Source organism: Pyricularia oryzae, chromosome 2 (assembly GCF_000002495.2).
Source record: "Pyricularia oryzae 70-15 chromosome 2, whole genome shotgun sequence".
NCBI lineage: Eukaryota > Fungi > Ascomycota > Sordariomycetes > Magnaporthales > Pyriculariaceae > Pyricularia > Pyricularia oryzae.
The window spans coordinates 7,234,169-7,249,818 of record NC_017850.1 but is presented as its reverse complement, the minus strand read 5'-3'; the positions used below and the strand labels follow the sequence as shown (position 1 = coordinate 7,249,818).

Here is a 15,650-nt window from a genome sequence, read left to right as displayed (position 1 = left end):
CTTAGACTGAGCCCCCTGAAGACTTGCGCAATGCCTGCCAACTCCCCACCAAAGTAGCTGCTTTCCGGGTGGGAATGATTGCGCCACAGCCGGCCCGGCCATGTCCCGAATGGACAGGAGCCGAGTTCGGGCCTCCGTGGTGGCCCATCTCCAGTTTTTCCTTCGAGAACCAAAAGAGAAAAAAGGCAAAAAAAAAAGTGCAAGGGTGAGGTTGACGAATAAGGGATGTAACGATTCAAGGCGCTGACCAGTCAAGCTGTCTCTCACGTGTCTTCATGACCATCCGGCCTTCGGTCGGCCCAATCTTCTCGCTTAATAGTCTGAACCTGAAGACAACGCGCTAGAAGCGAAATAGAAAAGTCAATCCCCTGCTTTCTGTCAAATCCAATAAACAAAAAAAAACCCTCAAACACAAACCACGCCAACGAGAACGGACCCGCTCGTGACATCTGACGTGAACCACACATTTTTCTCAGTCCCCTGCTCTTTGATCTAGCCAGGGTGGACCAACCAACAACCACCAACAAGGGTAAATTGTTAACATCGGCTCGAACAAGCCAAGGAAACGGTGACCAGTGCAAAATGGTGTGCCACCCCAGATCGACACCTAGAATCTCGCTTGCGGCCTACCCTGTAGGCGCACGCGCACAGTTCTCCATAGTCCTATTGGACATGACTTGAACAAGCTCGCTGAGCAGGGTAGCCGTCTCGTACGACTGGCCCATCCACTGGGTGCTGTTTTTTTCTTCCTTGCTGTTGTTGCTGTTTTTGATTTTCCCTCCTCTCTCTAGTGTAGGACTTTTGGACAAGGACCAAAGCCCGTTTCTCAAAGTGGTAAATACAATCTCAAGTGTCAAAAGTATCATACCCACCAATACTCTTCTTGTAGCTCGAGTCTTAACCAGAGATGCATGATTGCTGGAAAAAATCAAGAAAGTACATGTAGTGTGAACAGGGGAGAGAAGAGGACAGATGGAAGAGAAAAGTAAAAGAACAAAAAAGGGAAAGAAACCCCTCCTCGAGCCTAGAGACACGGGCAACCTGCCAGACGGGCAAAGACGCGATCCACACTTACTGGGCCTCCCCTGAGATTTTGTTTCCCACTAGCCCAAAGACCCGACCGAAACGGAAACCATCACCGGCTCGCTGTGTGTACAGTACAGGGGCTCTAAATCTTTGCCGGGCGCAACACAGTGATTATGGCGATGAGGGCTATAGTACCGGAAGCCACACCACACCCCCTCTGCAACTTGACAATGGCGATGCGGGATCTGGGTGGACGGGTGGCAGTCTCCCTCCCCCTGGCTACCAGGGCTAGTCAAGATACAGTGAACAGAGGATAGGAAGGTGAAATAGGAGAGAGAGAGAGAGGGCGAAAATGAACAAGTGAACGATGTCTGGAATCTGGTACCGTTCTGTTCGAAATTTGGAACGCCAGGCTCAACTTGTTGAGGAAAGAACGCAATGCCTGCCCCAGACCAAATTACTCGGGTTCCCAGCGGACTCAAAGGCCATCGTTCCTTTGAGACCCCAACCAAGAACATGATGGGGGGGTCACACGCGGGACACGAATCACTATCGCTGTCGACGATGGTGCTGCAGGACAAACCGTACTACTGTAAGTGTGTGGCCAGGGTCTACATATCTGACAGCTCGCCTCGAGGTAGCGTCTCCACCTTCAACAAAGTCAAAAACTGGTTTGTTAGACGAGAAGTTTAAAAATACAGAGAAAATACGAAGTTTGTATCCAAAATAGTACATGTCTAGGTGCAGACTGGAGATGCAGAACCAGGAGGACACTTGCGCTCCTGGTTCCCATGCCTACCCTTGCGATAGCGCGTATTTGCCTTGCTGTCGGCAGCTATGACGGCAGTATTGCAGATGCGATATCTTCCAAGGATTCGAGCGGAAGTTTTGCCCCTTTCTCGACCTTCCTCGTCACTAGACCGGATCGATGTGTGAGGCGAGGCATGTTCAGTAGAAGGAAACTTGTTCAGCCGAGGTAGAACTGTCAACGGGCGTACCCGCATGGGCAAAAGTCTGAGTGGATGAAAGATACGTTCTCATCAGGGGGTCCAGGAAATCTCCGAGTGATCAACAGTGCCCACTGAACACCGGTGGGCATAACAGTCGGTGCTATTGGCAAAACTGTCCTTGTTCTAAGTGGACTTCATGACGATCAAGAAAGCGTACAATGATCATCACATGCGATCAAAGCAAAAGTCCCACGAAGCTATCGTCTTATCAATCGGTGATGTGGTCTGGTTGGGGTGCAATGTGAATGTTGACCGACAACAAAACAGTGGTCAAGGGGCCAGACAATCGGGTACCGAGTGCGAAGTGACAGGGCGAGACCTACAGGTGAGTGTTGACCTGCCTAATCTCGCACTAGCCTGCAGGAGAAAATCCGGATCGATCACTCGTGGGCGGGGCGGTGGTTGGGTCTGGATGCAGCACCGAAAAGACCCCTTTGGTACAAGGCAAGACGGGCAAACTAACCTGATAGATCAGTTCCAGAACCACAAACGGAACCTGCTGGTCGAGGGCTAATACTCGGCCAACTCTTCGGCTGTGCCACACCCGAAGATAGCGATCTATAGTTCGCTGGGGATTCTCGTTGTAACGGCTTGCACGATCTCGCCGCCGTGCAGGAGGCGGCACGGCAAAGACCCGTTCCACGGATTCAACTGGGTGAACGAATGATCTTTCTCTTTCACTGCTTTCTGCAACAACTCAAAGTCTCGTTGAAGTCGTGCTGCCTGATTTCCGCTGGAATCTCGATGTATCGACCCGAGAAAACGGCCGAGTACGCATAGTGAGAATATGAGCCAGGGGTGTTCAAGTCGGTGTAAGCTCTTAGCCAAAGAAGCAAGCCTGCGGTTTCCTGTTCCTCAATGACGAGCTTGGTCTTATGCAAGCCCGCGGCACACGCCACACACACGCACAAAGCTAGCCACATAGAAGGGGGGGCATCGTCACCAGTCACATCTGCGGACTTCCCTTTTTGTTACAATATCATCTAGGCAATACGAGGGGCGGCTGCATCTGCGCGGCGAGTGCAGCCCCCCCCTCCTGAGGACCTGTCAAAACTGTCAAGATGTCGAAATCTCCGGTAAAAAAGCAGCAATCAATTTAGATCCGGGCGGGGAAGATGCACTATGTCAAGCAGGCTTACTAGACGAGTGTTATTCTGCCCAGCTCCAGCGGACACACGGGAAACCCTTCCCCGGTAAAGGAAGTGATCAGTCAAATTGATCAAAGAAAGAGGGGCGTGCGTGCACCAGAATTTGACTTTTGGCCGAGCATGGTCCGTATCTGGTCCAGATACAGCTCCGTCTTGATTGGACCTGGAAAGCTGGCTTTTGGAAGGGGAAGGCACCCGCCTAGGCTGACGATTCAACTGATCTGGCCTATTCTCTTGTACAGTAGTATACTGACACCCTACCCTGTCGATGCAGCAAGCAGGTTCCTCGATTGTTGCGAAGATGGTTCGTCAATTTGACAGGTACAGTCAGGGTCTGGTCCGATGCAACATCGAGGACAGTCCTGCTGCCCATCAAGTCCGCGCAAGGGCATTAGAAGCGAGAAACCAGCAATCACCTACCAAGGTGCAGGAGGGCTAAGCCAATGATCCACGGCTTGACAGCTCATGACAGTTCCGAAGGGTTGCAAGTCGACCTGGTTCTTTTGCTTCTTGCAATGAGAGTTGGCTGGTGGCACGTCTCGGTCAAGTAGGTAACTATCACGCTGCAGATGGATAAATACATTGCGTCGGTGATGCAATCGCAGCACCGAGAAGAAGCAACCAGATAATACGGCTGTTGCACCGGTCTTGATCATCAATTTCGTATATCCTGCACGAAAACCGGTCTGAGTGCAAATTGTGGTTTGGTGAGAGCCCGCGGCTTGTTGGGCGGTCTGAGACTTTTGGTTTCAATCTCAACGGTCTCTCTAGACTACCGGTAACAGCTGCTGGAGTAAGGGAGGTTTCAGGGCACTAATTAGCGAACGGCTCCATTGAAATCTGTGTGCGTGCACTCACTGGGGCCCTATGAAAGCACCACAAGTCAGTCGTGCATAACAATGTGATTTCGGTCCCAGGTTCGAATTATGAAAGAAAATTGGGGAGGCGATTAAGGGGATAGCGTCTGTTCTTCCCCCACATTTTACCAAAGAAGTGGACAAGGGGCTTCTTATTGACAGTCGATGGGTCTTGCACTTCGTTCGTTCGGCCCATGTACCGAAAGGGGTGGACGGCGTAGCAGCGTTCCGTCGGGAGGCAATGATCATCAATTCCTTCCGGACCAGCCGTGCTATGATCGGCGCATGCCGTTGGTTAGCAGGCAAAACGACTTGACTTGCAGATTAGTGATAATTCAAGATAATACACCAATTGTCAGTTTTGCTAACGGCCCAGATCAAAAGAAAGACCAAGCGAAAAACGGCGGGGAAGTGTGGCAACAAGCAAACAGCTTATTGCGCATCGCATCTCGGATAGCTTCAGATTGATTACGGCGATTGTCTTCGGGTAGATGGTGGGTGGGCTTGGGTGGTCTCTCTTATTGGATAAGTGGAGGTTGATCGAGAAAATACAGTGCAAGAAAGTCCCTGACCTGACACCGTCCCACCACGTTTCTCGAAGCTCATACGAGAGATCACCGATTAATCACAAGAAAAATAGTTGACTGACACCCTTGTGCGCCTTGGCCCACTCGAGCGGCACTCGGATGCTCTCTTCCTAGCGCGAAAGGTGGCGGTCGAACCCCGCTTTGTTGATTTGTTCATCGTTCATCGTTCATCGTGCCTGCCTGCATGCGGCGGTGAAGACCACTCACCACTCAAGGGGGGTTGGAGGAGCTGTTCCCCACAGAAACCCCCTGGCATACCAATACGGCTTCGGGCTCCATGGGCACCAGTCGCGGCTGCAGCAAAAATTTGTCCACGTATTGATGTGGACTCGTTTTCTGTCATTTCTGTTGGTTTGCGACTGGAAATACGCTTGAGAAATAAAAAAAATTGCAAGCTGACAAAAATATTTGTGATTGATTTTTTTCAGACGAGATTTGCCAGATTAAACAATATGAGCGCTAGTGAGCTGACAATCAGGGTTCGTCTTTATGTGCCCCAAGGCTAGTAAATCTACGATCAATTGGGCGGAAAAGGCGGCGTGGCTGGACGGATCGTGCTAGGCTGTCGATGCGATATGCCCGCTAATATCGGCCGATCAGGCACCAGATCTCCTTGCCCCAAAAGCCTTGCACCAACGTCTGGAGTCTCAGCCGTCTGTCACTGGTATGCTATGATATTTAGCTCGCAAAATTAAACCCCTAAACTAAACAAAAAATGTCATGCGTTATTATAATCCAAGGGCTGCGTGTTATACAGTAGGCATGAATGACCCAAATGCCAGGTACTACCTTCACTGTCACGGTAAACATTCTCATGAAACATAAGCTGAAAGCATAAAGAAGGTGACTGCCAGGGGAGAAAATGGAGGATATAAAAAATAGAAAAATAAAAAAAATAAAATAAAAGCCAAGAGAAGCATGGGCTTTTTGCCTCCCAAATGCCTTTGTGTGCCGTGATCTTGTCCTTCGGCGATGCGGTCTCGGAAGGGCTTTTGGTGTTTCGCCGGAGCCTAATTTTCACTCGTGATTTTTATAGCAACTCTCTTGGCGGTCAACAGATAGCGCATGCAGCTGATGGACGAAGCACAAGGTCCCCACCATTCCATTTCGCAAACCGGCTGTGTCTCGTTGTCCAAGCTTGCCCGTGTTGCATCGGTGAAGAGGTGGACGGGCATTAGTAAGTCCTAGATGCGACTTGTACAACAGAAGATAATTACTAGAGAACGGCAAATAGGCTCTCGGACTGCCTCGCAGATGTTTCCCTTTTGGGGGTTCAAAAAGTCAAGAAAGCAAGAATGAAAATGAAAATCTGAACAAATAAAACAACAGATCACTTCGCCAACGTGCAAAGCAGATAACGCAACAGTTACCTCGTCACAAACGCGAGGTGGTATTCACGTTGCAATACCCACAAAGTACGACGCAGTGCATCTGTCTTTCTACTGGATAGTACGGAGATCTGGATTTGAGGACGTGTCAAACTGGCAATGAAATCGTCGGGGAAGTCCCCGGTTTCGTTTTGCTGCACATGTACTTTGTACAATCAGTTCATTTTTGTACTTCTCCGCCGGCATGACACTTGCTTTGTTTTCTCACAGGCAGCAAATCTCTGTGGCGGCCAAACCTAGAACCTCGCCATCAAGATTGGTCAGATCGATCTTAAACCTTGACCCCGAACTGCGGCTGGCCCGGCGAGATCTGAGGAAGCTCCATCACGGCGGCATGGGGCTGATGTAGGGAACCCCAGTCACCGGGAGCCCACGATGACTTATGCGCCAGGACGAACGAGGTAACCGCCTCGTGGTGGCACGTTTTGTACTGTATTTTTTTTTTTGCTTGTTTTATTGGAAGAACCTACCGCTCTCGATTCAAGGGCTGCCCTGCCACGTGGTTTCCCACAGACCGAGGTGAGGTTATTTCAAACGGCTGAATGCTCGACAGCAAGGTCAAAAGGTTCCTGACAATGAATGCCACATGGTACGTCAGCTGTGACCTTCTACTTGATTTGATTTTTTTCCTTTCCCCGGGGGTTATCCATGTGTGTTGCAAAAGGCGTAGGGGGAGGGGGAGTGAGATGTAGACCAGAGTTTTTCGTCTCTTCTTGTGGCATGTACGTCGTAGCTTTTGTTTTCCATTTGTTTGTCCCCAAAACCAAATCCAGTTTACTCTTTCTGTATAAGCGGGACCCCGATGTCGTCTATCGATCAGAATTTTACGATAAAGTGTTGCTGATGAGGATCAACGGGGGTATAGGATCTCGGGGCGGGACTGAGTTGAAGGGTGCATGACCTCCCGCTCTGGCGACAAAATTGCCCAGACGAGCAAGCAGCGCGCGTGCCGGGGGAAAGTAGCCAGAGGGGTATGTTACGCAGTTTTCCAGGGCATTAGTGCCAGCAAGCAAACTAAATCGAGACGAAACACGGCACAGAGAGGGTCGATGAGCGACTGCCGACAATACTGCAACTGTACCGTACAGAGCGGGGGTCGGGAGGTTGCAGTGGTTTATGTGGTGGTATTCATTGTGCAAATGAGGTAAATAATTGCATGGCAAATGTGGGCGGGAATGTCATCCGCGCAAGCGAGGTTCTCGATCTACACATAGAAAAACAGGGCTAGAACTAGACAGGTAATATTCCTTCTCGCATCTCACAGCCTGCCCTGGTAGCTGCTTGCAACTGAGTTTCTTAAAACAGGGAGAGATAATGCGCGATGAAGCGGGAGCAGAAACTATAAACATGTTAATCGTTCTTTAGGCAACGATGGTCTGGGCGAAACACATTGGAAGCGATCCCAAGCCCCTGCGAGGTTACAAGTCAGTAGCAGAGATGGGTAGCAACGGACAAGAACCCCCGCCCACCCAGACCCAGTTATTTTCCAACGTCGGAAATATAGATCGGATACGGACTGCAGCATGACAAGTAAACGAGATTGTTGACTTGTGTGTTGCTAACCTGACCTCTGGTTATTTTTTCTTCTTCAGTAATAGGTACTTGCCTGGACCTAGCGCCTCAGTAGTTAACTGTCTTATATTTTTACGATTCGGAGATGTTTTGGAACCGCTTTCGGACCCTCTTCCTTTCTACCGTACAGTACTCAGAAGCCCTACCACTCTTTCATCTTGCCATCTCGCATCAAGAGTGGGCTGCAGCGAGCCCTGTCGGCAAGTGTGGAGTCTAGGCCAGACACACGACTCGGTCGTCTGCCACGCCAGAGAAAGTCTGAGATTACCGACTAGGAGGGAGATCTGCTGCACTTAAATAGTAAACAGCACAACCGACTGCTTTTGGTGGGTCTGCTTGCCCACCATAAGTGATAAAGCGACGACGAGCTGTGCGCCTTTTTACTGGGGATCCCATCCGAACGGTTGGTCACCTGTTGTTTTGCGCTTGTCCATGTTCGTTCCAATTTGACGGCGTTTCCGCCTGTCCATGACTTGGGATGATCAGGAGAAACATGCAGACTTGTTTGAATGTTGCTGGGTACCAAGCTGCAAGGCAAGGCCTAGTAGATGTTATTGGTATGTTAATGTGACTTGTAACTGAACCAACAACATCCTTTTGGTGGTCGTTGGTTGAGGCACGGATGTTAGGTTTTAGCATTCCCCGGACGGATCGAAATCACAGGAACGGTTGGATGTGTGCCGTTGGCAACCTTGTATTAATTTTTAGCATTGAGCTGCAGATATTAATCCAACAGACCCCATTTCGCCAGTCCGACATTGACGTTGCCCCTTCTAATTTGCTGTAATGAGTTGGATGCGTGCCGCCACGAAGCTTTGACGCCTGCACATTTGACAACGGCATAAATTCCTAGTTTATCGTACGCCGCCGTTGACACTTGCCCCTAGCATCTGATGTTGTGTGGTGAGGGCTTTTTTTGGGTTGCGTTTTGTCAGATATCACATTGATCACATTGTGCACGGATAACCAATTTTTGCTTCTTGGTGTTCCCCGCCACACTTTGAACGAAAAAAAAAAAAAAAAAAAAAAAAAACAAGGTGCTCCTTTGGGTGTATAGGTTATGGCGTTATGTAACTAACTAATGATTAAATGCAGTCAGTCAGTCGGCAGGCAAAATATACCTCCCAAGCTACCTACTTGACAGGCGACAGGAATGCTCTGTCCAATATTCCATTGCTACTTTTTGGGTTAGCGTACAGTAAGTGGTTTGGAAGACTCTAATTACTTACTGCCAGAAACAAGTTCTGCGAAAGCCGATCCTTACCCAGCAAAGGATGGATCGCAAGACTACAACATCATCGCCGACCCCCTTCTCTATGTAGCTATTGGGTCGCTTGGGCGGGGATTCGAATCTGGGAGGAGATCAATCAAACAAATAGCAAGGGTACAAAACCTATCTATCTAACTGGCTGGTGCCCGGAGGGACTGATGTGCCGGTCCACTTCTTCGTCACGCCAAACTCGAACCGGCAAGCACATGAAATACCTTATCGAAACAAGATAGAGATCCGTGAGCGATGAGCCACACCCACATCTCGTGCGGGTGGGGGTTATTACCACCTCAAGCCACGCCCCCAAAGGTCTATGCACGCCAAGGACTGACCTGCGTGACGAAAGGGAACATGTCAGCCGTCTTTGGACGGGGCACAACAGCCGGTGAGAAGCCAATCGCTTTCGGAGCTTAGGGTGGACCAAAACGAACAAACGGTTACTGTCGTTTTGGTTTATTTTTATCTTTGATTCGTTGCTGTTTCTCTGGAAGAAGCCGTTGAATGTCACCAGATCAAACCATGCAATTCTGCAAAACATGAACGAATGCCTTTCATTTTCCTCTGTCAGCCTAGCTGTGACGACAAGACGGCTCATTTGACACAAGAGATCAAACGGATGAAAAGGCACTGCTACAATGAATGGATGACATAAAGTGCCGGCTATTTGCCAAGCTTGCTTTGCAATTCATCATTTCAACTGAGGACTTACCTGAATGTGGGTAAAATCCATCCCAAGTTACAGGTATTCGTGATAAAAAAAAAGATATCAAATCTGTATCAACGTACCTAGGCCTGCTTGACCCTTTGTCACATCGGAGATATGGTTGGTGTACAATCAATGCAGTCACTCTGTTTCCTCCAGCAAACACCGATTGGGTCCTGACATCTTGCCCTGCCTGGTCTCGTGTATCTTAACAGATCTGTGCTGCAGCCGAGCCTAACTGGTCCACTGATAGATCGCGCGCGGCTTTGCGGGCCATCTTTGTGACTCGTGCTCCCGTTATGAGTGCCTCCTCCTTTCACAAGCTCAGCCGCCCGCTGATCCACCAGTAGCTATTTGGTGATGGGGGTCTGTCCTTTATTTACTTCCTCTTCGTCTTCTTCTTCTTCTTCTTCTTGGACCGAACAGACCTCTGGGTATTAGTATTCTAACGAATTCCAGAGTATTTTCTTAATGTCCCGGAACAAGGGGTATTACTATGGCGGGTGGATGCAACGCCGTTGCGGTTGTGTTAGGCGAAGGGTCGGCACAAAACAAATAGAATAGGAAAAAGAAATTGTGCAGGACTTTTGTGGATTGGCTCTCGGCCCATACCTTTCTCACCTACCAGCTACCTATAAGACGCACTGGCTGGTAGAGTAACCTCGCTCAAGACTCCAGTGCAGCGTAACGTCGACGAGATCCCATCCAGTCGCAGTAAGCATCTCCCCCCGTTCCTCTCCACCTGTACTACGCTTCTCCTCCCCTGTCCCCAGTTCCCTGCTTGGGGCTGGCTCCACCTCGACGTATATATCTCAGGCAGGTGAGAGCTGCCATCCAGTCCCGACCCCACCACCTAAAAGTACGTACTGGGAATAGCCACCCAAGCCCACGTAGAATCTAACATGCTCCACCAGGCCCACCTCACCACACCACACCCCATCGCATCGACACCGGCTGCATCTGTGTGCACGAGGATCTGGCCGCACTGTACAAGGATCAAGGATTGTCGCAAAAGAGATACACTACCAAGAGCTCTCCACAGTTGAGTGTCCACCCACGCCCCTTCTTTTCCTTGCCTTCCTGGTCGTCATCTCCTCCCTGCCGTCAATTGCTTTGCCTGCCCGCCCGAACACCTTCATCTGGGCTCACCCCTCCTCGCCCCGATGCCCCTTGTCCCCGGACAATATCGAGCTCGAGTCGAACTGGGCACCTTCTGCTCATCGTTCTGTCGTAGTCTGTCTGACCGGGGTTGTTGCGTTTTTGGGTCACCTCCATCATCTCAGTTCCAAGGGCCCTTTTTTTTATTCGTTTTAATCTTTTAATATTGCTGCTGCTGTCATTGCATTGCCCTTTTCTACCATCACCTCGCCCACCCTTTTGCGGTTTCTACCACTCCTCATTTTTGTTTTGTTTGCCTGTTCGGCTTCTTTCACCACGCCTAATAAATAACAAACCCCAACCGGAACTTGTCTAGCTCGCCGTGAGGCGTGCTTCGCTTTACTTTTTCGAAGTTTAGTTTGGCGTTTTCCCTGGCTGTCGTCCATTTTCTGCACAGCCCCGGAACGAGGTACCGACCAACAGCAGTTCACGAGAAACAAGGGTCGTTTGCACTTTAGCTTGGGCGGTTGTTCTGCAAGGGAGATTGGACCGCTTGCTCTTTGTTGCACTTTGCTGTACATCTACCAACCTTTTTATTCATTCCACCTAAGCTGTGCTGCCCTCCAGTGGTGCCTTTTTATTTTTATTACTATTTTTCGAGCCTTTTTTTTCATTAGCTCGCAGAATTTCTCAACTCGACCTGAATCTGCGAAAAAAAACCGTCTGGCCCACAAGTTTTCGCTCGCCTCGATCGATGCAGTCATCTTAAGCTGATCGCACGGCACGGCTCCAGCCAGCCAGTCACACCAACAAATTTACCTCCACTGCCTTGCTTGCTGAGCTGCCTTGGTCGTCATCACATCACCACCACCACCACCACACCTTTCCGCGCCATCTCTGAGGAACCAAATCAAAACCAACCCCGGTCGACGGTGTTGTACCAAATAGCTTTGTCTCTCCAAGAAAATAACCCCCCACAGAATCTACAACACCGGTTTTGTCTAAGACGTCGCCGAGATAAACACAAAAAAAAAAAAAAAACCAACGAGGAGAATTAAATACGAAAGGCGGTCACCAATCTTGACGAGAAGAAGAAAGAGACGAAAGCAGGGAAAGCAAAGTGAAAAAGCAACTTTGTGCCAGAGGAATTGCTTGCTGTGGCAACTTTTTCCCTCTCGCTTTAGCTTGTGATTGTTTCACCGACCGCACGCACACCATTCGACACTCAGTCCAGCAGTTAGCAGTTCAGCACACACACCCGCCGTTCTTCTAGACTGCTTCCGCTGCCTAACCCGCCCACGCAAACGCAAGGGAGTGGTTCAACTCACATTAGCGTCTTCTACCGCTTCAACGCCTTAGCTGGTCGGCCTGCCGCCCGCCACACGCTGCCGTCCGTCGTCTGATCAGATCGACCTAATCAAAATCGACACGACGCTTGAACGTCCCCCGATCAGATCAGTTTGGAGACCTTAGCGCCTGTCAGCCCTGACAAGACAGAGCTAGAACTGGAGCTAGGTACCTGCCTATCTACAGCGAGGCACCATAGCATTTTGTACCTACCATAGGTACCATACCTGACCGACCAACGGAAACACTCGGCGCACATCTTACCTCTTCCAGCCTTGGTTTAGATAGCGGCGATTCCCCCGACCTCGTCTCCTCCACAAAATCCATCCATCCCTCCCCCCCGCTCACCAAAGCACGGCCGCTCTTGGTTCGTCTGGTCTCTTTTTGTATTTTTTTTTTATTCCTCTTCTTCATTCGCCATTCTTACTCCGCCATCCTGTCGACATTCGATTCCACCCATCATCTCATCTAATCAGCAATTTGAACCTGGAATAGGTGTCGGACCTTGGACCACAAACTTGCCGGACTGTTTTGCACTTCATCTCCGATCGTGCTTGTACATGCACCTCGCTCTACCTACCTGTATCTCAGGCAATTGCGATTGAAAAGCAGGGCAGCAGATGTGCTTGGAGTAACGACATCCCCATATACTGAGATCGGTTATGGAAGCGGGCGATTCTGTGCCCAGGCAAAGGTTGGTCAAGAATCCAGAATATGCCTTTTTTTTCTGCTCTCGTCAATCACCTGGTAGTAAACTAGGCTAGTTAGAGGCCTGGATGGAGCCACTAACGGCCAGACAAAGTACTGTGCCTTTGGCTGTTGCTGACACGCTCTACTTTAAATAGTGCTCATCTTTCGGCCAGCAACAACCACTCTGATTATTATAGCCAACGTTCGAGAGAACCTCTCAACAGGCCGCCTTTGAGGCAAACTTCATCCACAATGGCTACTGCTGCTTTGATCAGTCCGAGCAATCATTACTCTCATCACTCACCATACGCTTCGGCCTATACATCACATCCGAATTCCGCATCCAGTGCGCATCCTCCGCCACCGCCGCCTACAATGGTCTCTCCTGCCGACTCCGCCCGTAGATCTGACGACAATGAGACACCACACCGTCAGTCTCTGCCGTCCATTCGGGATATAATTGGCAAGAGTAGCGATGGTCCGCCGGGAGCCAACAGCTTGCCATCACCCTTCTCAACTCACTCTTCAGCTCCGCCGCCGCCGCCTCCACGCTCGTACAATGACCAGCCTCAAACGCGCGAGAAGCCTCCCTCGCCTAGACAACCCGAAAGAACAGCTACCTACTCGCGTCCTGAGCCTCTCCCGCCATTTCAAGATAGCTCGCGAGGCCCCCCGCCTCGCCCCGGTGTACCATCGCTGAGCATCTTTGCTGGCGGAAACCCACCAAAGCCCAACTTGCCTGAGATTTCAGAAAGAAGACACCACCCAGGGCCGCCACCACCACCACCTGCTATGGAAAGCCAGTCCGCTGGTCAATATGCTCATCACGCCCCGCCGCCTGCCCATGGCCCACCACAAGCTCCTCCGCCTCCGCCATCATCGCATTCGCACATGCCACCACCATTGTCCGCGCCCACTCCTCCATACAGCAGCGGGTCGGCACCTCTTCCTCCAGGCCAATTGCCGCTCTCTGCCTATCCGATATCTCCACGAAATCCCGCACCATCCATGACGTCTCCGTACAATACGCAGCGACCACCAATGGGCCCCGAGGAAGCAGAGTACGCAGCTCGGAACCAGTTGAAGTACAATGGGCCCCCAGGGCGTCCTTACGAGTCATGGAGCTTCGCAGAGTCGCTTGCTAAGGTAAGCTTGTATTGCGGGAGGGATATGCAAACCGCCAGATGGGCGAAAAAAGGAGTAATGCTAATTTCTTTCCATAAATAGGTCGGTGGATCGGCACATGTTCTATTATCATTCGCCGACAGATACGCGCAGATTGCCCAAGACGAGCCGGTGCCTTCCAGGATGCCTAGCGATGCAGAGATTTCCGACATGGTCGCAAACTGCGAGCACGTTATGATAGCATTAGATGCTTTGCGCAACCAGAGGATGTATTTGAGCAACGAATTACATCGCGAAGGAGCTCCTAGGCCAAGTCGAGGCTACGGCGGCGAAGACGAGGACGTCAATATGTATAACGACGGCATGAAGCAGAGCTACAACGTCATGGAGACTAAGAAGCGCCGAGGGGTAAGCTTTCTTGACTCGATATCTATCCATCACGTAAAACGATACTTAGATACTGACCCATTCACAATTTTAGCGTGCTGCACCCCCCGGACGATGCCACAGTTGCAATCGCATGGACACCCCTGAATGGAGGCGCGGACCTGACGGGGCGAGGACCTTGTGTAACGCCTGCGGCCTTCACTACGCAAAACTGGAGCGCAAGAAACAGATGGAGCGGGGGCAAGCAAGAAAGGATGCTGCCAAATGAGGAAACAGCACACCGTCGACATTCACCGTTGACCAGCAAAAAAGAACGAAAAAAAAAACAAAAAAAGCAGTTGTTTGAGGCGCCCCACGCTACTACAAATCAAAACAACCAACAAACGAAAGACCGAAACGGCAACATATATACAACTACATGCATTTGCTTTGGTTCAGGGAAAGACATCTGGAGTTGCGCTTTGCGGACAGGACATTCCTATCGCCGTCAAGTGTCAACAAGGACACTCTCGTGACCCAGCATCGCGACGCGATATGATAGAAAAGAAAAGAAAAGGAGGATATCTGTGGGATTTGTTATTTGTTTATTTTTTTCTCCCTCTTGTTCGGTCTTTCCTAATACCCCCCGAATATGCCACCATATCAATGCCCCCTTCTACGAGCTTGTAAAGAAAGACGTATATATACCCCTGGGATTACCCACTTCTATTAACACCGACCTACTTTATTTCATCACTTTTCTTGGTCTACTCCCCCCCAACCTTGGATTCAAACACAGCATTGCACGGCGCCATTTTACCTATTTCTGTTCGATTCTCTTTTTCTCTCGCTTTTATACGATAAGAACTCCGCGGTTATTTTCTTTCCCTATACTAAATGAGCAATTCTGCTTAATGTATATGCAGCAATGGAGGTTCCATTGAAGGGATTTGGAGACAAGACAGGGTTATCCCTTCCGGATGATGAAAGCCTATCTCTAGATCTAAATCCAATTGATTACGATATTTTTTATTCCCCGGGATTGTTTGTTGCTCGTTCCTCAGATTTGTTCGTGCCACCGAGGCTGACCATGCGATGCTAGTCGACTCCGCTAACCTAGACCTGCCCAGATTTCATCCCTGACACGAGAAGAAGCAAAAGTGCACTAGAAAGCGGTTTCTCGCCGCATTATAACTTTTAGGCTCACGATTTCGAATCCATTTTGACAAGTATGGTTTGTGTTTGTGTTTTTTTTTTTTTATGATTGTCTTTGAGCTTGCTATCTTGGCCATTCAGCTGTTACATTTATATGGGTGAGGGCTATCTATGGATAGTGTTGCAGGAAATAATCAAGTTTGCCAAAAGGTTACATTTCGAAGTAGGACCATGACGAAAGCGCGGGTGGGTTTTGGGATTGTGGCTTGCGCGGGGTGGAATTTTGAAATCTCGCTATTCTCGTGTTT

General features: G+C 49.9%; 4 protein-coding genes across 4 annotated transcripts; 3 read left to right on the top strand and 1 right to left on the bottom strand.

The window, feature by feature from the left end:
- Window positions 1-704: 704 nt before the first annotated feature.
- MGG_07320 (uncharacterized protein) lies at window positions 705-2,695 on the top strand (the record flags this gene model as incomplete). Its single annotated transcript, XM_003715506.1, has 4 exons — window positions 705-1,618; window positions 1,837-2,002; window positions 2,312-2,361; window positions 2,652-2,695. The coding sequence occupies exons 1-4, from the start codon at window positions 1,465-1,467 to the stop codon at window positions 2,693-2,695; spliced, it is 414 nt and encodes a 137-aa protein (XP_003715554.1). The 5' UTR covers window positions 705-1,464.
- A 2,998-nt stretch (window positions 2,696-5,693) lies between these two features.
- MGG_15904 (uncharacterized protein) lies at window positions 5,694-6,037 on the top strand (the record flags this gene model as incomplete). Its single annotated transcript, XM_003715505.1, has 2 exons — window positions 5,694-5,805; window positions 5,863-6,037. The coding sequence occupies 2 exons, from the start codon at window positions 5,694-5,696 to the stop codon at window positions 5,925-5,927; spliced, it is 177 nt and encodes a 58-aa protein (XP_003715553.1). The 3' UTR covers window positions 5,928-6,037.
- A 3,821-nt stretch (window positions 6,038-9,858) lies between these two features.
- On the bottom strand, window positions 9,859-11,105 carry MGG_12400 (uncharacterized protein; the record flags this gene model as incomplete). Its single annotated transcript, XM_003715504.1, has 4 exons — window positions 9,859-9,989; window positions 10,207-10,372; window positions 10,429-10,546; window positions 11,016-11,105. The coding sequence occupies 4 exons, from the start codon at window positions 11,103-11,105 to the stop codon at window positions 9,941-9,943; spliced, it is 423 nt and encodes a 140-aa protein (XP_003715552.1). The 3' UTR covers window positions 9,859-9,940.
- Window positions 10,713-15,228, top strand: MGG_07319 (uncharacterized protein). The gene is made up of 4 exons (XM_003715503.1): window positions 10,713-12,700; window positions 12,852-13,842; window positions 13,924-14,229; window positions 14,303-15,228. The coding sequence occupies exons 1-4, from the start codon at window positions 12,669-12,671 to the stop codon at window positions 14,474-14,476; spliced, it is 1,503 nt and encodes a 500-aa protein (XP_003715551.1). The 5' UTR covers window positions 10,713-12,668; the 3' UTR covers window positions 14,477-15,228.
- Window positions 15,229-15,650: the final 422 nt, after the last annotated feature.